This window comes from Lemur catta, chromosome 13 (genome assembly GCF_020740605.2).
Source record: "Lemur catta isolate mLemCat1 chromosome 13, mLemCat1.pri, whole genome shotgun sequence".
NCBI classification, from domain to species: Eukaryota; Metazoa; Chordata; class Mammalia; order Primates; family Lemuridae; genus Lemur; species Lemur catta.
Genome location: NC_059140.1, coordinates 68820486 through 68844104, shown reverse-complemented (window position 1 = coordinate 68844104; position 23619 = coordinate 68820486). Strand labels below are relative to the sequence as shown.

Sequence of the window (23619 nt, the reverse complement as noted above, 5' to 3'; positions counted from 1 at the left end):
ACTTCATTAAGCACATAAAACACTCTGTCTCTTTTACTCCTTACAACTCTTTATTCACTGACTCAACTAATATTTTCATGAGAGCTCATTACACACTGGGTGCTGTGTCAGGTAATAGACTATGAGTGATAATGATAGCTAATGTCTATTGAGTTCATATGATGTGCCAGGCCTAGCTCCCGATACCCTACATGAGTCAACCCTCATGAAAAGAGAACCATTATATCCCCCATTTTACAGGCGAGGAAAAAACAGAGAGGTTATGATATGCCCAAAATTATCCAACTAATAAGAGACAGAGCTGATATTCAGCCCCGGAGCCCACGCTCTTGACCACCGCACTACAGTGCTTCTTACATCCTCAACAACTGAGAGAAGTTAATAACTTGCCTACAATCCCACAGCTGTTCCGTGGCTGAGATGAAATATAAAATCTCTTCTCTCATTCCACAAGTACCTTGCCTAACCTCCATGTTCTTTTTCTATGTCAGAGGAAAAAGATGCAATGGCAGTTTCATTTAATAACCAAAGTAAAAAATTACTTTGTTTTTAGCAGCAACAATTGGAATTTGGTATTGCAACTTGGATTTTATCAGGCTGGATGACTTGACGTGTCATGGAGCCAGGATGACTCATTGGAACTAGTGGACATTCCTTGTATCAGACTGATTCTTTTTTGGTCTTAACTGCCTTTTGAATCTCCAGGAATATAATGCATTGCTGTTAAAACAAAACAAAACAGTAAAGCGGGCAGTCGCTATCAGAGGCAGACTAGCAGATTTTTGCCACAGGGGATCGCTGGGTCAGTGAGCAGCATGTGTTCTGGAACCTCAGAGAGAATGATTCCTTTCATCAGCACCTCGGCAGTGAATTGTGATGGATCCAAGAGGTGTTGACAACCACTCTGTGTGCATTAAGAACCAAAGAGCTAACGGGAAGCCTACAGCATTCAGCAAGATATGCAGGGGTGTAATTTCTGGTTCTGTGCCCTTTTTTTTCTCTTGCCATTTAATAAATTGTGCTTTAGCTGCTACTGAAAAAGGAAAATGCAATCCAGTATTTATGTCAGTTACCTGTCTGAGATCTATAATACAGAAATATTTTTAATAAAGCCTTTATTTTCATCTTCATTTTACGATTAAACTAACAGTCATCCATATACTCAGAGGAAGAAATAAATATTCAAATTAATCTTGTATAAGCACTACAAGGGCAGAGATTTTTGTCCATTTCGTTCTCTGATACAGCCCTAGCATGTAGGACAGGGCCTGGCACATAGTAAGTACTCAATAAATATTTGTGGCTGAATGGATCTTATTTGGTCCAGTTTTATTTGTAGTTTGAAAACAAAAGAAATTTTCCAAAACTATAATAATTTTTGATTAAATGAGAAATGTTAGAAATAATTTATTTTCAGGCTTTTAAAAGTCCAACAGTCACAAGACTTTATTTTTCTGGCTTTTAAATCTGTCCTATCAACTTCTCTGAAAATGCTCATGTTTAGAGAAATATATTTGAAAATTATTCTATTAACTTGACTCAAGTGGTTCTGATTCTATATTTAAGGATACAAGTACAACTGCTATAGTAATTTTATAATTTTTCTATGACATTGAATTTGTTCACTGCTTTTTGAATACTATATCCTGTGGTTTGAGTACCTGACAGAGCAATAATGAAGAGACCATGTTGCAATAGAGGTAGAGACTCAGAGATCTTCAACCTTCCCAGCTAACTGAAATGGACCTTGAATGAACCGCCAGAGTAAGCAAAGCGTACTGCTCATAATAATCATACATATTTAGCTCTCCAATTCTGTTCACATGGTTTCATGGAATTCTGGGGTGCTCCACAAAGAAAAATCCAGCAATGACCATGTTAACAAACACTGAATTGGATTCTTTTAAGAGTCCTAGTTCTATTAAGTGTTTAGGGAATAGTATAACTTTTTATGATTCTCCCTGGCCATTTATGACTTAGATTATGAAAGAATCCTTTGAGTCACAGAGTTTCTTATTGGCCTATATTTTCTAGCTAGTGAATTTTTCTTATGCTTTTAAAATATGTAGCAACACATGAGAAAGTAAATGTGAAGCATTGTAGGACTGTATGAACTTGTGGGAACAAGGACATTGTACAACATGAATATAAATTTACTCAGTCTTTTTTTACAAGAAGTTCTAGCACAAACTTAGCTCAAAGAATAGACGGTAAAACCCTCATTAGGGCAAGAGTAGACCAGAATCGTAAACGACTCAACACCTGCAGCAGAACACTTTCATCTTCAAACCCAATTAGCCATGTCATGGACTCAAAGCAGGATCTACTCTGCTCTGCAGGATAAAGTGACGCACAAAAACGTAACCAGGAAAACCTTAATAATCCAGGTGAAAATAAAACTAGGAATATGATATTATGTTTCTATGAAGGTATTGGCACAAGAGACGGGACTGCAAAGAAAGACAAAGACTTCAAGGGCAAAGCACAGAAACAAGTGCAATTCAACCCAGGCCAGACCAAAGCCACGTGGAGAGTGCGGATCCTGAGTGACGGGGAGCACGAGCAGTCTGAGACCTTCCAGGTGGTTCTCTCCGAGCCAGTGCTGGCAGCGCTAGAATTCCCCACAGTGGCCACGGTGGAGATCATTGACCCAGGAGACGGTAAGAGCCATTATCAGTGTGTTTATGTTGTTGCCTTTGGGCTTTTATGACCAAATACCTTGTAGAGGAAGTTTTAAACTCAATGTTTGGACTTTGTATAGAGAGAATTTTCTACATTAATGGTTCAGTATTCTCAGATATGCTGATAGGAAGAGGGAAACCAAAATGTAATGAAAGGAAGCCATATTTTTTCAAGTAAGTGATACGTGTAGGATTACCAACATGTTCTCTTTGTTATTGTGATTCTATCCTTTAAAACCAATATTGCTCATCTTCTTTTCCTTGAGTTAATTCATCATTTTAAAGTCCTTTAAATGTCTTAAAATACCTTTTAAACAAATGGTTTGAGAATTAGACACTTCTTGGATTCGTTTGTTCCCCTGTATTACATTTAATTATTCGAGTTTTCTTCATGTATCTACAGCCAAAAATTTTCATTTGGCCATATGTGTTCACATTTGTTCATAATATCCACCCACCCACCCAACCTACCCCCATTCTGTAGTGAACACAGCGTCTTGCCTCATTGCTCTTAATTTCTATTAGATTACATTTTCTTGTCAATGCATACCCTTGGCTGATGTTGGTAAAAGTGAACCCTTAATGCTTTTGTGTGTAATTTGACCTTTCTCCTCCCCCTGCCATACTTCTGTAGTCCTGGCTTGTCTTGATGTAGTCAGGAAAGAAAGGAAAAAAAATGTTGAATGGCTTTTTGAGGGCTGGCACTTATACAAACCTTGTAGAGACTTCTAAAGCTGAAATCCTGTCAGAAGCCAGACATGACTTTCTTTTAAACTGCCAGCCTACTTTATTTTGTCAGTCAGAAAACTCTTAAATGGTCTGCAAAGATACAATCTCCTGAGTACATGAAATGGAGACCTATGTGGAAATCCCTGTGTTAAAAGACTGAGCATAATTAAAGAGACTGGATAAGAAATCTGGAGCTCTGATATTGTTTGTTTAACTAACAGCTCTGCCTTTAGTTAAATATGAAGTTCAATTATGTTTATAATTGTCATTAAAGAACAGTTAGCATTTAATTGCATTTAATTTTACCTGCGTTATCTAGGGATAAATAAACTTTTTTCTAGTCCTGAGTTTTGGGTATGTGCTTGAATAATAAAGCTCTTCTCTTTTAAATGAGCCCATGACAGCTTTAATAAATATAAACTGGTCCATTAGTTAAAGCTGGAAGCCACTTTTTGATATTTTATTTGCCAATTAGTACCACTGCTATACTTTACCTGAAGGAATAAAACACTCATTTGTGCCTTCCTATTTATAATTCCAGAGTGACTTTCTGTATCCATGATATATCTCAGCAGTAGGATATTAAAAACAAAATAAAACATGTACACACCACACACACAGGCAAACATACACATCCCTCATATAATCTCTTCCTAATGTATGCTATATCACATAAAACTTTGCCGTAATTTCATTTCATGTAATGATCACCTAAGCTGTCTTAGAATTTTCTAGATTAAGTTCAGCCCTATTCGTATCAAGCCATGATCATCCTTTGATGGCTAACAAGTGTGTTCCATATTGCCTGGTGTGCTCCATGTCTTGTTGAAGGCCATTGGTCTTGAAATTATAAGACCTGGATTTGATTCCCAACTCTACTATTTCTAGTTGTATGACCTTAAATCAAACAGTTGTCATTAAGATTTACTTTCCAAATGCTCAAAATAGGAAATTTAATAATTCTCATGTTATAGCATTCCTATGAACAAGTTCTATAAAACATAAAGCAGGATACAAATATTTCTAGTATCATAATGTTAGATTTCCTTTTTAAAAATTAAGTAATTGGCCTACAATCTCCTTCCTTTTTATATGTGCATGGAAAGTTCCAACTGAGAAAGGTTTTAAAGTTCATAAATCATTTAACTCATTTTCTGGATAAGGAACCTGAGAAATAGAGCCATCCTTTAGTGTCTGCAGAAGTCAACCACTTGCGGGCTGTTTAATTTCATTTTCTTTAGTACTGGTGCGATTACACTCCATCTGGGGAATAGGCAACCCCTGCAAATTCCATTGAGTGGTAACTATTGTCTTCCACTGGAAATCCTATGCAGTTAAGCTGGACTGCAGTCACAAGGCAGACGGTGACTTCCATGTGGCAAGGAGGACTTCAAGGGAATTTCAGGTCACTGCTATTCCCCCTGACCTTTTTTCTAACTCATCCCCCAGCATCCAAAAGCATTCCATAGCCAAGGGGTAAGATGGTCATCATAATACAAATCTCTACCATTTTGAGCACCCACTGTGACCCAGACACTGCTTTGGAAGCTTTGCAACATTATCTCAATTAAGCCTTATGTTTACAACTCTGTGATATATATGCCAATTTGCAAATGAGATTTGTGAGGCTCAAAGAATTCACTTCCCCGAAGTCCTCCAGCTCTCAAGTACCAGAGGCAGTATTTGAATATATGTAATAATTCCCCTCTGAATCTCTTTCCTATCTCCTGAGTTATGTTTTCTGTCATTTCACGTGACTAGAAAAGAAGTAATACCACAAATCATAATTAGTGTACTTTACCACAGCAACATTGTTTCACTTATTCTTATATATGAAAACAATAATAAAGTAATGCCTTTCTTATTCTGTTGTCTTTTCTCTTTCTGTTTCAAACCTCCAATATATTAGTACAGATGAATAAAACCAAGTGTGCTAAGAAAATAATGAAGACCACCTCAGCTCTTGCATAATCTATCTGTTTATTCAACAAGTGATTACTGGGCATCCCTCTATGCCAGGAATTCTGCTAGGAGCTAAGGACACAGATGCCACAGTGAAGAAGGCATACTAACCCTGAAGTTGGGCATATCATTGGGTGATTTCATTCGCCTACATTGTTACAATTAGCAATACAGAATTCTGTGTGCTATGTAAGGGAGCAATCAGAGCCCATAGAACGAATATCTAACCCAGTTTTGAGGGAGAAGGAAAGGTCTAGGATGAAGTTTCTTAACTTTCTGTATATTAAGTTCTCTAACTTTCAGAAATTATACCATCTTTCCTGTTAGAAGCATATTGATATTAGTTAATATTAAACATTTTAAGTTCTATTAAGGGAAATATGTAAAAGGTAAAACTTCTTATTTTATATAAAGATCCTATTGTTTTTACTTTATAGTTTCTAGCCAGAGTAAATTGAGTGTTACATATATTTATTTAGAAATCACACCTCAAATACAAAGGTATTTGAGTACAGATACCTGGCACATATAACTAAAGCCTGTATTTATATAATTACTTCTTTTGTACATTTGAAATGTCTACAAACTTCTGATAGAAATGGAGTCATTCTGCTATTTCTATGATACCAAAATAGAGCCATGAACTAACAGTAGATTAAATATTTGACATTTGTAATCATTTTTGGTGGGTCCATATTAGGCTAATGCTATGTAATATTTAGTAGAGAATAAATATGTTATTCTAAAGGAATGTAGACCTTAACACACCTCAAAAATCCCTAATGTTAATGAATACAAAAAAAGTACAAACTTTTATGTGCTCTGAGTGAACCAAACCCATCTCATGAGATAGAATTCAGTTGCATAGGCTGACTATAATATGAAATCCAAATATAAATTCTTAGTTTTGAAATTTTGCACCATTGTCAATGTTGACATAAGGAGATCATTGGCTAGCTGATATTTTGAGATGAGTGCCAAAATTCTAGGTCCAGAATTAATGAAATGATAGTCAACTGCAACTGATGACAGAGAAATGATAAAGAAAGCATGCAACAGCTTCAATTTTAGTGAGAGTCAAACCTTTTTTTTAAAAAAAGTCTCTATTGGTGTGATGCATGGGTCATCATCTTAAGAGAAACAAAAAATTCCAAACATTTGTTAAATGTATCCATTAATATTAGGGATTTTTGAGGTATGTTAAGATCCACATTGCTTTTGAATAGCATATTTATTTTCTGTTAAATATTATATAGCATTAGCTTAAAAAAATATAGCATGTTGTTCCTGACACCAAGAGATGGATAAGAAAAAAGGATGGTGTGAAATAAAACAATTTTTGTCATAAAAACTTTCTGAAAGTCTTTACAAAATGGAAAATTAATGATAAAAACAAAGATTACCTAAAGATTCACTCTCACAAGTTTGTAGAGTAACAAAAGGATGATTTGGGGGCCTCGTGATATCATTATGTGAACTTGTAACACTTATTTGTGGTTCAGGTATGTTTTCATGATTTTCATGTCTTTCTTTTTCCAGCCCCTGTTAAAATTAGTCTGTATCACCATGTCTGTTTTAGAGTAAAACAAATAAACAAGCCACAGAAATGTGAGAGCGCTGGCCACATTCAAACACATCAATGACAGACTCTGCTGTATTCAGCGCCGCTTCTTGGCTAATCTAAAGGCACCATCGTGGCCCGAAGACATACCAGAATATCTTCAGAGTTGTTTCTGAACGTGCCAAATTTTTTACAGGCAAAGAAACACCCAGTGCCTTCATCCATGTACTGCAATTTCTTTCCCTTCCTTGCTCTATTGTAGCAGATTTTTAGAAAATACTTTGTTCTATCATATTTTCAACAGAGTTTGTTTTTTCTTCCCTCTGCCCAGTATAATTGAGGGAAAGGACAGCATGTACATGCTCTTTCAAATGTAGCTACCACTGCTTTATTTCTACAAACAGAAGTCATCCTTTTTTGGCCTAAGTTGCAGCACAGTCAAAACCTCAAAATAAAAACGTTGGTTACAAATTGCGGTACTCATTTCAATCCAGTCCCACTGACTAATAACCCATGCGTTCACTTTATTCAGCTTTATCTTTCACAATAAATGGTAATAAAATCAATCTGCAAGTATAGAAGCAACACATGTTCATTGTCAGAAAGACAAATGCAAGATATTAATACTAGCGTAAAATGGGAGGGGTGAGGAAATATATGGGAACTCTATGTACTTCCCACTCATTTTTCTGTAAACCTAAAATTCCAAAAAAAAAAAAAGTCCATTAATTTTTTTTTAAATGTCATTTGTAACCCTACCACATGGGAATAACCATTGTTAATGTTTGAGAGGACAACCCTGCAGTTATTTTTTTTAATATGGGTTTCTATTTACTTAGTGAGAGTTTACCATTTCTGTAATTTAACCCCTGCTACATCTCTCAGTGGACACCTCCTCAGAGATGGCTGCAGTTCCAATCCAATGTGTTCATGGGATTCGATGTGTGTACTTTTATATTAAAGTATATGTATGTTATTATATTCTATGTACACACCCATAAGTATATTATACATATTAGAGACTTTTGGATAGTACTTCTGTAATTTTATTAATATGCATATTGTATGCATTATATAATTGTACACATCTTTATAGTTTTGTATGTATACAATCATATATATATAATTTCTATGAAAATACTGAATCTTTCTCAAAATACTCATTTCTAGCTTCCTTTTTTCTACTTCTGCTGCACCTGCCGTCTCTCTGCCTTGGCGGTACTTTATGTCTCTCTCTTATCATCTCAGTTTAGCCTCTTGTCTTCCTCTGGTGTGAGCGGCACTCCCAGCTACCCTGAGTGTTCTTCCTTTACGCAGTGGAGCATGGTGGTTATGAGCATGGGCTCTGAGATGGACTTTCTGGGTTCAAATCCCAGCCCCACCACCTGCCAACCTAACCTTCGGCCGGTTACTCGACATCTGTGTGCCTCATGTCCCCGGAGGTAAAGCAACAGTCAGAATAGTCCTTATCTCAAAGGCTGTTGCAAGGACAAAGCTAGCCAATCATGTAAAGTGTTTAGAATAGGGCTTAGCAAATAGAAAAAACTCCATGTGTATTAGCTAATCATTTTTAAGGATAACACAAAAATGCCACTTTTAGGACTTTTTTAAAGAGCTATGCTTGCTTGAGGCAGTCTGCATGTACACTTCTATTGTGCATATAAAGTGAAGTTTTAATAGAATGTTAACTGCAAAGTCTACCAGGAAAGTCTTTCTTTGTCTTCCCGATGCCCTTTTCTAATTCCTGCCGCAGACTACGCATTTCTTTGAGAAGTTAGGTCAACAGAAGACCTGAACTTGATACTGGGACTATTTACTCTCTGTCGGATCAACTGTAGGAGGGAATTCCAGAGCTAAGGGCATGGTCCAGACACCCAGTTTTGTTTTTAATTCATAATCCAAACTTGCTGGCACTGGCAAGAAGTCCTGCCTTGTTCAGTCAAACCTGCATGGGTCATAGGAATGGAATGGTCATGGAATCAAAATTCAGGTTCTCGAGCTTTAAATCTGAAAGGGACTTATTCAATTAAAATCCCATACATGGACTAATTCAAAATAACTTATCTGAAAAAAACTGGCCAGTATAAATCAGTAGTATGGAGTAAATATTATGTATAATCAACACTGTCTTCATCAGCTTGGGCTGTTATAACAAAACACCACAAACTGGGGTGCCTTAAACAGCCGACATTTATTTCCCACAGTTAGGGAGGCTGGGGAATCCAAGACCAAGGTGCTGTAGATTCAGTTCTTGGTGAGGGGGGCCTCTTTCTGGCTTGCATATAGCTCCCTTCTCACTATATCCTCACAAGACTTTTCTTCTGTGCATGCTCAGAGGATCTCTGTCCTCTGTTCTTATAAGTACACTAATCTCATCCTGAGGGCTCCACCCAGGTGACCTCATCTAAACCTAATCACCTCCCAAAGGCTCCAGCTCCAAATACCATCACCTTGGGGATTAGGGCTCCAACATATAAATTTAGGGGTAACACAAACAACCAACACATAATAAACCCTAATAAAGAAACCAAACTTTCTGTAATACGCCATGCTAATGCTGTGGAGTCCATCACCTGCAGACTGCCACAACCTAGGTGATAGCAGAGGGAATTTCCATTAAGTTAATGAAAAGAAATTCATTGAAACTCATTTAGTATTTGACTTCAATATTCAGTAGCACTCTGTGTATTTTTCGTAGCGGAGTCTTGTGATCATTAATTTCATTTTTTTAATTTCAGAATATTAAAGAGGTAGAAAGGTTTTTGTTACATAGAGACCTTGTATAATGCTTAAGTTGGGGCTTTTAGTGTGCCTGTCACCAAAATAGTGTTCATTGTATCTAATAGGTAAGTTTTCCTCCCTCACCCCCTCCTACCCTCCCACCTTCTTGGTTGCAAAGTCCTTTATGCCTTTCTGTGCCCATGTGTGCCCATCGTTTAGTTCCCAGTTATTAGAAAGTACATGTGGTATTTGTTTTTTCGTTCCTGAGATACTAAGTATAAAATCTCCGGTTCCATCCAAGTGGCTACAAAAGAAATTATTTCATTCCTTTTAATGGCTGAAGAGTACTCCATGGTATACATACACCACATTTTCTTTATCCACTCATGGATTGATGGGCACTTAGGCTGATTTCACATCTTTGCAATTGTGTGTGAATTGTGCTTCAGTAAACACTTGAATGCAGGTGTCTTTTTGATAAAACAACTTGTTTCCTTTGGGTCGGTACTCAGAAGTGGTATCTGAGTTGAATAGTAACTCTACATTTATTTCTTTGAGGAATCTCGGTACCATTTTTCACAGAGGTTATACTAATCTGTGGTCCCATCAGCACTGTGTAAGTGTGCCCTTGTCATCACATCTGTACCAACATCTATCATTTTTTGACTTTTTAATTATGGCCATTCTGACAGGGTAAAGTGGTATCTCATTGTGGCTTTAATTTACATTTCCCTGATGATTAGTGATGTTGAGAATTTTTTCATGTGTTTCTTGGCCAGTTGTCTCTCTTTTGAAAAACTCTTGTTCATGTCTTTTGCCCACTTTTTAATGGGGTTCTTTTCTTCTTTGCTGATTTGTTTGAGTTCTTTGTAGATCCTGGATAGCAGCCCTTTATCTTCCTCCTACCCACACCCCCCCTAGGATGAAAACTCCATGAGGCCAAGGGTGTTGTTACTTCTGTATCCCCTGTTCCTGGTACAGTGCCTGGAGAGTTGAACTCACCCAATCAATATTTGATAAATGAATAATTAGTCATAAAGTCTTATATTCCACAGATTTTTTTTTAAAAAATAGGGGTGTTTTAAAAATTAGTTTATGTATCAGAGTCCCAGGAAAAAATAAATGGCATACTTAAAATAATTTAATCACATGACAATTTCACAAAGAGGAGGGCAAGGATCTGTGAACCCCAGGCATAGTAAGGTGCCCGAAGAAAGTGAGAGTGGGCACATCACCACCTCTAGGCCGGAGGGGCTCAGGGGACCAGAGCTAGCTGAGCCAGGAGTGAGCCAGGGCCCCCAGCAGGCACTCTGACCTTTAGTTGCGGGGTGCACCCAGCTCTGGAAACCCTGACGGGCACCAGGGAGATAAATGCCTGACCAGCCCTGTTGTTGCCCTCCCAGCTCCTTCCTGCATCCCCCTTGGCTGACCCACCAGAAGCCAGAGTGCAAGGGAAACATTAGATGCAGTTCACAGTAGTCAGCTCCTGGGGCCGGAGCTGGGTGGGGCCGGGTGCAGTGGGACCTCCAGGGCTATATCCGCAGTTCCAGCAGTCTTTTATAATCATCAAAAGTGGTGGTGGGAAGGGCTGTTTTAGAAATAATCATGAAACTCTTTCCGTGTGGCTGTGAGACTATCAGTGAAGCAGAATCCCAGTCAAATACCAGAGTCTGTGTTTGGGGTTTACGATGTCAAACTATTGAACTAAATTGTTGTAAACAGTCTTATATAATAACTGCATTTTTAAACAATTCAATTATGCCATGCTTATCATTTAGTGTACCTTTCAACCGCATTAAAAAATGAACCACTGAGACTTATAATACTGTATAAATATAATATTGTGTACTGTGTGTTATTGTTATTCTGTGAGGGGAGGGAGGAAGCCACAGAAATATTCATTACAGCTGGTAAATGGATTTATAAATTCTAAAGGAACAGCTATTTTTAAAAGTGTTGAACAATGTATTATGTGTATTGTTATATTTTTAATCATGACTTGTCCAAAAGAAACACATTTTGGGTGAAAAGAACAACGGAGTAGACATTTGAGGAGCTGAGTTCTAATCCTAACTCGACCAGGAAGGGCCACTAGGAAAAAAGTGTGTTAATATATGAGTCTGAGTTTCCTCATCTGTAAGTAAGAGGTGGGACAAGACGATCTTTGAGATCATCTGCCACTTCTCAAATTCTGCTCCATTGGAAGGTGTTACTCTGTGCCAAAAGAAGAAAGCTGGACTTAAAGGAGCTGTGTCAGCAGCACTTATTGAGGAAAAAAAACAATTACTACAGATAAAAGCCATGTTGGGTTTTGTTTCTAGATTTAAAAATTTCACCGGCCCAGAGCCTGTCTGCTTTATACCCTCTTCTTTCCCCTGTACTCCCTCCTTTTCCCCACTCTGTTATTCTGAAAGAATATGCAAGAGGGAAAAAATAATCATTAGAGAAATTTTAATTGCATAGGATTATTTCAGAGATAAGAATAATAGTGACTGTGATTGTGTTTTCTCTTTAGAATCTACTGTATTTATTCCCCAGTCCGAATACTCCATTGAAGAAGATGTTGGTGAACTCTACATTCCTATCAGGAGAAGTGGCGACGTCAGCCAGGAGTTAATGGTGATCTGTTACACCCAACAAGGTAGCTCCATTTGCAAAATATAAAACCTAAAATACTCCCCAGACGATATCAATAAGGCTTTTATGTTGGAGCCGTAACATTCTGCCATAAGGGGTATACTTTATTATTAAGTTTTTCAAAAATACATTTATGCAGGAGTCTTTGTTCAGGATTGCACATTCGAGGACTCCTCCAAGGGAGCCCAGAAGGACTCTGCTGCCGTGTACCTTGAATGTTTCTGACTTCACTTGGTCACTTATTGTAATACTCAAGTCTTTTCTGGATTACAAGGAACTAAAGCCCACCCAAGCCTGCTCAAGTAGAAAGGGGTTACTGTTTAAAAGAAAAGAGACAAAGTGATACTAGTTTGCAACTCATTTCAAGGAAGTATCAAAATATTTGTTTTGCTCATTGGTAAGCATCCTATGAAAGGTGATTTTATGTAATGAAAAATTAAATTACTACATAATATTCGTTGATATACTAAACACCTTTCCAGCAAGTAGCTTTTATAAAAGTGCAAAAGAAAAAGTCGGGTATTCTGTTGGTATCTGAGCAGACTTCCGTTAAAATTTCCATAAATATGTATATGACTCGAAAAGCAGTACAGGTTAAAAACAGATTTCAGGGGCAGCGTTGGGCTCTGGGTCCCAGAGCAAATGGTTTAACTTCTGTAAATCGCAGTCTTACCAAGTACGTAAAATGCAGTAGAGTGCTTGAGAGGATGAATGAGGCAAGTATGTAAAGTGCTTGGCACTTTGCCTGTATCTAGTAAGCATTTGAATAGTAGGAGGTATTATTTTGTAATATTCTGTTGACCTAAAAGTCCATTGGCAGGAAAGACAGGAGAAAACACTTGCCATTTAATATTCCTCATAGGCTTGAGGTCATTCTGCAGTTGACTCGAGATACTAGAACAGTAAGTATGCAGTGCTATTGCAATTGCAGGGGTGTTCGTGTGCCATATTTGACCTTTACAATGCTGCATTTCTGCACATACCCCTGTAATATGTTCTACATAAAAACCTTTTGGATTCTCTCCGCCTCCAGGAACGGCGACCGGAACTGTGCCCACCTCAGTGTTGTCTTATTCTGATTACATATCCAGGCCTGAGGACCACACCAGTGTTGTCCGCTTTGACAGAGATGAACGCGAGAAAATGTGCCGCATAGTTGTTATTGACGACTCCCTGTACGAAGAGGAGGAGACCTTCCAGGTCCTTCTGAGCATGCCCACGGGCGGGAGGGTCGGAGCAGAGTTCCCAGCGACTCAGGTCACCATCGTCCCTGACAAAGATGATGGTAAGGACTAATTTTCCTGAAAATTCTTCTTCTTACCAGAAAGATCCACATTAGGAACGACTTTCTAGACAGAAAAATGGGAGTCTGAAAGAATTATAACATGCACATTTATTTTATGCTTGATTTTATACTGCAATTAGGTTTCCAAGTTGGCTGCATGAATTTGTCTTTCTTGATTGAATGTTTTAAAGGGCAAAAGACACACTTACGTGTTTTGTCCTCTGGACAGTTTCTTTGACAGTGCCATTTACCGTGATGTGATTAAACTTCAAACTTCGTGGTGAGGCATTGAAGCAATTTTGATAAACCTCATTTATTTCCTTTTTGTTTGGTTTGGTTTGATTTTCTTTTGTTGCTTTGTTTGGCTTTTAAAAGCTTATATTTTATGACTTTATTCTCAGTGTTTGAACCTGTTTTCCAAAGCAACGCATCAGGCAAGGCTGTTAAAGGGACAAAGAGTAAATATATGGAAAATTAAGTCCAACAGGCAGCTCCTTGCTCAAAAAAAAAGGAGGGGGTATGTGATGGATCATTTTTCCCACCAGGAAAATTAAATTACCATGAATTCATCCCTCTCTCCAGAATGAAAAAAGGAGCAATGGGATCCTGATATTCCCAGCTTAAGAAAGAGTTGGTGTTTTTTTGTGAGGATGGAGAGACCAAAGGAAAGAGTATAAATGATCTTGCGAGGAAAGCAGAGAGCAGTAAACTGAAAGATAGGATTCCCCCACACCGCATTGTTCTTCTCTCCTCCTTGGAAGGTTTCTCGTGGTAGATGAAAGAGGAAGGACCTGGGGGGTGAGTCTTTGGGTCAGAGAGAATCTGGAGGACAATCAAAAGACTTTAATCCCAAGTAATCTTAAAACTTGGAAAGTTGAAAATAATCTACTAGGAAAGATTTTTGATACTTAAGTGGCAAAGACCATTTCTTGTAGGGCCAGTCTAGTGATGATAAATTCCCTCAGCATTTGTTTATCTGAGAAAGACTTTATTTCTCCTTCATTTATGAAGGATAATTTTGCTGGATGTATTATCCTTGGGTGGCAGTTTTTCTTTCAGCCCTTTGAATATGTCATCCCATTTTCTCCTACCCTGTAAGGTTTTTGCTCAGAAATGCACTTTTAGTCTGATCACGATTTCTTTACAGTTGACTACACAATTTTCTCTTGTTCTTTGTAGTATCTTCTCTTTTGCTTTGGGTTTAGACAGTTTGACTATAATGTGCTGTGGAGAAGCCTTGTTTGTATTATATTTGTTTGAGGATCCTTGAGCCTCCTATATCTAGTTGTGTAAGTCTCTTGCTAGATTTGGGAAATTTTCATCTAAAATTAGATAAGGAGGTTTTCCAACCATTTCATTCCCTCTTCACCCTGAGATACACTGATAATTCAAATATTTGGTCGCTTTATGTATCCCAAATGCCCAAAGGCTTTGTTCATTCTTTTTTATTCTTTTTTTCTTTTTGTCTGACTGAATTATCTCAAAAGACCTGTCTTCAAGTTCTGAGAGTCCTTCTTCTGCCTGATCTAGTCTATTGTTGAAGCTTTTGAATGTATTTTGTATTTCATTCAATGAATTCTTAAGTTTCAGAATCTCTGTTTGGTGTCATATTTCTTTGCTTTTCATGTTCCCCATGTCCTCACATTGATATCTGTGCATCTGGTTTAACAGTTGCTTCTTCTACTTTTTTGAATTTGCTTTCATAGGGGACAACATTTTCCTGAAGACGTATTTATGGTGTTGGTTGGTAGGGCACTTTGGCTTTGATTTTGGGTGCATGCAGTAGTGTAATCTCTGTATGATTTCGTCAGCTGTAAACAGCATCAGTGGCGTCTGTGATTTTTCGGTGGCTTAGGGTGCAGTTATTGGAGGAGGCGGTGGTGAAGTTTTGCTGGGGACTAGCATGCCAAGGAGCCAGTCTTCAGGCCTCAGTGGTGGCAGCAGTGGGCTGAGTCTGCCTGTCCTTGTGCCCCCTGGCAGTGTACACTGGCACCAGTGCTAGTAGGTCCAGGAGGGTCAATGCTTGGGCTCCCGGGTGGCTTGCATGGATGTTGTTAATGGCAGTGGCGGCCTGGGCATGTCAGTGGCTTCCCAGTTTACCTAGGCAACAGGTACGATGTAGGTGATGGCAGTAACAATGGTGGAGCAACCCACTGGAATCCAAGAGGTCTGTGCTGGTGTTGGCAGTGGTTGTGACAGGTAGCAACTGGCGGTGTGTGCAGGTGAGTGCCAGCTATGGTGGTATCAGCAGATTAGGTCAGCCCAACCTCAGACCGTGGGAGGAGTGTTCAGGTGCCAACACTGCTGGACTGGGCTGGGTGATACCTAGACCCCTGAACAGTGTGCTGAAGTACTGGGAGGATGGGCCCAAGCTTGCAGACCTGTCCTAGGCCCCCTGGCCTGAACACACTATCTGTGATAGCCAAGAGCTGGATGGTCTCCATGCTGCCAATAGCATGCTCAGGTGCGGGCAGTGGCTGCTGTGCTGTGGGCCTATCCCCAAGACAGATGGGACCACTCTGAGTGGGAGCAGGTAGGCAGGTAGCTGTGGGACACACCATTTCCTCACACCTCAGTTCCACTACAGCCCACAGCAATGGCAATGGGATTTTTCCCAGGGGTAGATGGGAGTACCCGGCCTCCCCTCTCCCTGCCTGGCCAGGCAGCGTTGGCCCCAGGCAGGATGTAGTTTGCTGGGGGCTTGGTTCTCAGAATGGCACCAAGCTGCAGCTGCTCGGGGCTCAGAAGCCTGTGCGAGCCAGCATGACTTCCCTCTCTGGAGCAATGTCTCTCTGCAGTCTCTGGGTAGCTCCCTATGTTAGTCTCAAGGCCACATGAGTTGAGGAGTTCTCCCTTAGCTAGGATGGTAAAAGATCGTGGTGGGAGTGTGCAGTCCTGGGGCCTCTCTCATTTACCCTTTCTCTGCATCCGGGAGCTTCTCCCAGCTCCGGCCATTTCCAGCCCAGCAGGCTGCCTTGCTTCCCTGTTTCCCGTTGCTCTCAGCGCTTCCCACCACTTGTCTGTCGAATCCCAGTGCTCTCTCTCAGATGATCTATTCAAAGTGTGAATATCTGCTTGCTATTTTGGTTCCTCTCCCTGGAGGAAGTGCATACTAGCTGCATGTAATCGGCCATCTTGAACCCTATGCCCCCCCCATTCCGCTTTGTAACTTTGTAACTCAGGGCAATCTGAATTTTAAAAAGTGAATTGATTCTCCAAAGGTAGATTATTTCTCAATGAAGTTATATTAATAAAAAGATGTTTTTGTGCCTGTAGAGTGGGCTGCTAGTGACTTCTCTTAAGTGGAAATATCTGAAAAACACAGTGGGGTCCAAAGGTTTTCTCTGTGCTGATTAACTCTTAACTGCATGCAAGTAGGGCAGGGACTCTACAAGTACAGAAATACATCTTGATCAAGTCTGTGTTGCAGCTTTAAGAAAATGCTAAAATTTTCATTGTGTTTGGAAGAGAGCAGCATGTTACACATGAGCAACACAACTAACATTAAGAAGGATGCTTCTATTTTGTGCAGATCTCTTAACTGTCTTACATAAATATCTTTAGTCCTCAGTACCTCAGTAAGGTTATAATTGAATACTGCAATATTGGTTCATTAGGGCCAGTATCAAGTCAGTGTTAGCAATATTTTGCTAATCTTTGCTGTCAGTCTTTGGAAGGTAATTAGGGAGCATTCAAGCCAAATCTATTCTCTGCTTTTGTGTGACAACCTGTAGGGGTTTGAGCTAAAGTGACTGGCTTCCTTGACCGCCCTGGAAAAATTACCATAGTACATATAAGCCAGGGACATTTAAAGGGCAACCTGGTGAGCCCTGTGGTAGATGTAACTCAATTCAATACCAATCAAAAGCTTACTGACATCAGAAAAGCTTTCTCAACAGCAGGAGTACCTCAGAGAAGAAAACGTTTCTAGTGCTAGAAAAATGCCGCATGGTATGGTGGGTGTGTGGGTGAGATATTTTGTATTCACTTGTGCTGAACTGAAAGACCTAATCGCCCTCCTTTTTCATCTTGAATATAATTATTTGCATCAGTGTAAGCTTCAATTAAGTAATTCCAGAAGTCATTGTAAGGTTAGCCAGATTCAAGTAAAGTAACAACTTGACAAAACTAAGTCACAGTCTGTATTTAGTTTGCTTGAGTTAGAACAATATTAAAAATCAAGAAAAATGAGTTTCTGACTTCTCAGAATATTAATGCATTGCAGTCACTAGTGGACTATTTAATATAGTTGACGATGCTAAGGAATAAGTGAAAGCTGATGGATGTTTAGTGAGTCCCTACTCTGTGCAAAGCATTGCAGGAGTTCACAAATAACAGAAATTATGCTAGTTTTTCCCTATGAGAAGGATACTAGATAAAGTGATGTAGATACTCAACTCTGAAGACTAAAATAAAATAAAACAGCATATATAAAATATCTTGCCAATTAAAAAATATCTAATGCCAAATACCACACACATGCAGCAAATGTTGGTTGTGCACCTACTAAATATAGTATGGAAGGAATACAAAGACATTTAAAACTTGAGCCAAGACCTCGCAGTACTTAAAATCTATTTGGGAGAAAAAACTAAGTACATAAAAGGTTAAATAAGAATAATTCATTTTAATAAGAATTTAAAACAGTAAAACGGAGGCTCAGAAGGCAGAGTGCAATTAAAAGCAGTTGTATGAATCATTCTATGAGTCAGAGGAGGAACCGCTAAAGCCTTTAAGAGATGAAAAGGATTTAGATGAATGGAGAATAAGGCCAAGTAGTTCAAGATTGCAGGAGTGAAAGGCTTTTGGAAGCATTGGGCATTGAAGTTTGGCCAGGCTTCCTTTTCATCTGAAAGGCTTAGTGCCTGGCTCCTGAATTCTAGAGACTGTTATGGTCTGGGACGCGAGAAATGACCACCTAAGGACCAGATTGAGCCAAATCAGGAGTCTTTATTAGCTGGCCAGCGACTACCCTCTGCACCGCCCAAAGGCGACACAGAGTGCAGCCATGAGCCTTTGAAACAGAAAGTTTTTATATTGTAAGTTTGTGAGTGGACAATTACTAAGACAGAGCAAGCACGTGTACAAAAAGCCTTGAATAAGGATTATATCATTTTCTTATCTTTGGTGTAACAGGATCTGGGCAGTTTGGGCTCTGGGCCATATCTTGTTCATGCAAAACATGAGTGATATAATAGCTTCACGCAAAACGTGGGGGCTGTAATCATTTTACGCAGAACATGGGTGTGTTGTAGTCACTTAGGAATTTCTGTGTTGGGGGTAGCAAGCAGGAGCAAGCAGGTTTACAGAAGCAGAATGGCAGATTACTGATTTTTTGGTGCAGAACTCAGACTGTAACAGACATTTTTGATACTTTCTAGTCAACAATTCTTAATCAATCTTAATCAATCATTTCTTCTTCAGCCTCTTTTCCACATTAGAAGCATGAGCATGTTATCACCTGAGTTCCTTACCTTACAGAATTTTTGTGAGGACCAAATAACATGATCTGTATGAAAGCACTTTAAAAAAACAACAAAAGAATCCTTGGCAGTAGAGTCTGGAAAAATAGGTTGAAGCACATTGCGTGTACCTTCTATGAATGAGGAAGTCTGAGTTTATTTGGTAGGGAGCATCTGGAATTTTTTGAACAAGATAGTAAGAAATTATCAGAGCAGCAATTGGAGGTTATAAATGAAAAAAGAAAAGAAATTGGAAGTATAGTATAATGAGGTGAGGCTGGAAAGGAAATGACTCATTGCTAAGAAAAACCTGCCATGGCTAGGACCTCATAGAGGAAGGAAGGGAATTAAAAAAATGTATATTCAAAAAAATTTTTGTATGGAGGGTCCAGAAAGTGGAGGCACCATTTATAGAAGGCTAGGAGAGGGCACCAGTCTAGGGACAGGAAGATGGAAGAAATGAGAAATTCTGTTTAAACTCATCTTAAAGCTAATACTAAGTTTGAGCTACTTGTGAGACATGCAGGGGAAACTAGCAATAGGCTGTTATAAATGTGGAACTAACTAAGCTGCAGTCTGAGATTCGGAAGTCACATGTCTGATGGTGATAGTTGAAATAATGTTGGGTAGATGACAACTACAAGGAAGAGGAGAAAGGGTGAATAGAATGAATTGCTGTCCAGTAGAATTTCATATATAGCTATAATATTAATAAATCGAGTATGTGGAGTAGAATAATGAAAGGTTATTAGATTATAGTTCTACTAAATTTTAATATATAGATTAGCTGTTAGTTGCAAATAGTAATTATCAGTTGTTATATAACAAGAAAATTGTGGGAATATTAAAGATTAAGTACATTATTGGAGTTGTCAAATAAAAAGTACACCTTTAAGCCTTTCAAATAAACTGGTTTTAAGTGTTGCCTCTTTCAAAAATAAGCAAAAACTAAAATACTATAATGTGGTTTCATTCCATCATTTTGTAAATCCTTCCAGTTAAATTTAAACCACTTTCTGATAAAGAGTTGCTTCACATCATTTTTTTATTGTAATGGTTTCAGGAGAGAGGTCGCAAAATTACAGCATTCATTCATTTTTAACAAACACATGAGTGGGAGAGGGCAGGAAAAAAGAGAGCATTGTGAATGTGCGTGAGTCATTCACTAAATATGAGTAGAAGGGTCCAGAGAAGTGAGACTCCTCCAGGTTTCACCTTTGGGAGGACCTGTGGCCCCAGAGGTCCCAATTAATAGCCTCTCTACTTAATTTTGGAGCTACAGTTGGAGCCCACCACTGTTAATGGAGAACAACTCCACAAGAATGGGAGGCACAGTTAACAATAAAGGCAAATTTGAGCTTCCTCAATCTGGTTGTCCGTATCTCTCCCAATACTTAGGAAATTTTCAGCTATTACAGACATACCTCAGAGACGTGAGTTTGGTTCCAGACCACTGCAATAAAACAAATATCACAATAAATCAAGTCACACAAATTTCTGTGATTTCCCAGTGCATATAAAAGTTATGCTCACAGTGTACTATAGTCTGTTAAGTGTGCAATAGCATGATGTCTACAGAAACAATGTGCCTACTTTAAATAAATACTTTATTGTTGAAAATGCTAATGATTATCTCAGCCTTCAGCAAATCATAATTTTTTTTTGCTTGTGTAGCGTCTTGCGTCTCTACTGAGGGCTGATGATGGATGAGGGTGGTGGTTGCTGAAAGTTGGGATGGCTGTGACAATTTCTTAAAATAAGACAACAATGAAGTTTGCTATATCAAATGACTCTTCCTTTCATGAAAGATGTCTCTATAGCATGTGATGCTATTTCATAGAATTTTAACCACACTAGAATTTCTTTTAAAATTAGTGTCAATCCTCTCAAACACTGCCACTGCTTTATCAACTAAGTTTATGTAATAATCTAAATCTTTTGTTGTCATTTCAATAATGTTCACAGCATCTTCATCAGGAGTAGATTCTGTCTCAAGAAACCAATTTCTTTGCTCATCCATAAGAAGCAACTCCTCATTTCTTAAAGTTTTATCATGAGATTGCAGCAATTCAGTCTAATCTTCAAGCTTCACTTCTAATTCTAGTTCTCTTGATATTTTCACCACATCTGCCATTACTTCCTCCCTTGATACCTTGAACCACTCAGTCATCCATGAGAGTTAAAATCAGCTTCTTCCAAACTCCTGTTAGTGTTGGTATTAACAGAGTGAAGAGACAACCTACAGGATGGGAGAAAATAATTTGCAAACTATACATCTGACAAGGGGTTAATATTTAGAATATATAAAGGACTCAACAGCAAAACACACACTCACACACACACACACACAAAAATAACTCAATTAGAATAATAGTCAAAAGACTTTAATAGACATTTCTCAAAAGAATATGTACAAATGGCCAAAAAGTATATGAAAAAATGCTTAACATCACTAATCATCAGGGAAAAAGCAAATCAAAACCATGGTGAGATACCACCTCACTCCAGTTGGAATAGCTGTTATCAAAAAGATGGAATGAAAGAAGTATTAGTGGGGATGTGGAGAAAAAGGAACTTGTATAGTGTTGGTGGTATTATAAACTCATATAGCCATTATAAAAAACAGTGTGGAGGTTACTCAAAAAACTAAAAATAGATTTACCGTATGATCCAGCAATCACACTTATGGGTATTTAATCGAACAACTTGAGATCAGTATGTCAAAGAAATATCTGCACTCCCATGTGTATTGCAGCACTATTTACAGTAGCCAAAATATGGAATCACCCTACATGTCCAACAACAGATGATTGGATAAAAAATTGTGCTGTATATATGCAATGGAATACTATTCAGCCATCGACAATAATGAAATCTTATTTGCTTCAAGATAGACAAACCTGGAGGATATTCTGTTAAGTGAAATAAGCCAGACCCAGAAAGACAAATATAGCATGATCTCACTCATATGTGGAATCTATGAAGAAAGAAAAAGTTGATATCACAGTTGATATCACTCTACTCTGCTGAGAGTAGAACTGTGGTTATCAGAGACTGGGGAGGAAGAGGGGAGGGGATGATGAGAAGAGATTAGTCAATGGGCACATGTTACAGTTAGATAGGAAAGATAAGTTCTGGTGTTCTCTTGCACAGTAGGGTGACTACTGTTAACAGTAAAATAGTGTATGTTACAAAATAGCTGGAAAAGACACTTTTGAACGTCCTCACCATGAAGAAATGATAAATGCACGATGTGCTGGATATGCTGTCTACTCTGATTGGATCATTAAACAACGTGGATATGTATTGGAATCAAATCGTACCTCATAAATATGTAAGATTATGTGTCAATTAAAAAATAAATTAATAAGACAAAAGAAAAAGCAAATGAGCCAGGTGGGAGACTGCTAGGTTGGGTCCATTAGCAATAGGAGTACATTTGACTCAGCCTGCTATGGCCAGTACATCCAGAGCACCTTGGTGCTACACTGCTGTGGACTCCCCTGGACTTTCTGAAACTGCTGATACAATACACTGCTCACCACGGGAAAGGCTTTAAAGAGCCTTGTTCCACTGCGCACACGCAAGCTTGGCAAGCAGCCAGTTGAACCTCTCTTGCTAGTTGCATGAAAACATTTCACCACCATTACCAGAAAAAGCAAAGGCTCCAGACTTCTTTATGAGAACAGTTAACCATTTTGTATAGTTTACACTGAAAAATGACCCTTTTACCCACGAGAAAGGGAGCACAGGGAACTGTGCCAGTATATAGAGCCAGGGATATAGAGGGTATAGAGTATATAGAGTGTATATATAGGATATAGAGCCCATTCATCCAGAAATGAGCCCTTAAATTCATGCTGTGTACATTTGCAGATATGTAGTCTGTTAGAGTGGCTTTAAGATATTAATGTTGTGCTATTGAATGAGTTCATGCTGTTCACAGTATTAAATTAACTGAGGTCATTACTTTTCAGGGCTTCATAGATATCATATATTTTACATAATTGTGGCTAACATTAGCACCTTCCTAGGTGTGCTAAGACTTTCACTTGAATTATTTCATGTAACACACACACAGTCACACACCTATGAGCAATTATGCCTTGGTTTCCTCATCTGTCAGAGGTTATCAAGGTCAAACATCTGGGAAGCATTTGGCCAGTCTCACCAAAGGGTCTATGGCGCTGACCATTTATATGGTTCACCTCATATTATACTGGCAGTATGTATATTTAATATATACAGCTACCTTCTGATTCTGCACTGTTGTACTCTGGTGTTATTAGGTATCCTCATAGAGAACATTACAAGATAAAATAAGTTACATATATATTTTTACATGCATGCAACACCTTAATATTGCACTCGAATAATTAAAATGCTACAGATATTAGGATAATTTGTAAATGAACTACTCTGGTTCATCTTTTGCCAATTATAATTCCTCTAGGATCATTAGGAAAGCACATTAGTGCAGTCTGGTACTTCAGTTGGATAAGGAACAGCATTGCTTTTTCCACGTCATTTAGCAAACCACCCGGTGGAAGTGGTTGCCTTTCTGAAGGATTGGGTTTGGGC

At 38.6% G+C, this 23619-nt stretch overlaps 1 protein-coding gene across 1 annotated transcript in view; it reads left to right on the top strand.

The window, feature by feature from the left end:
* Window positions 1-23619, top strand: part of FREM2 (FRAS1 related extracellular matrix 2) — a 144266-nt gene that overhangs the window by 65430 nt on the left and 55217 nt on the right. Inside the window, exons 4-6 of the mRNA XM_045566735.1 lie at window positions 2430-2660; window positions 12170-12295; window positions 13325-13576. Of these exons, the coding sequence (XP_045422691.1) occupies window positions 2430-2660; window positions 12170-12295; window positions 13325-13576 (609 nt within the window). The remainder of the gene's footprint in view (window positions 1-2429; window positions 2661-12169; window positions 12296-13324; window positions 13577-23619) is intronic.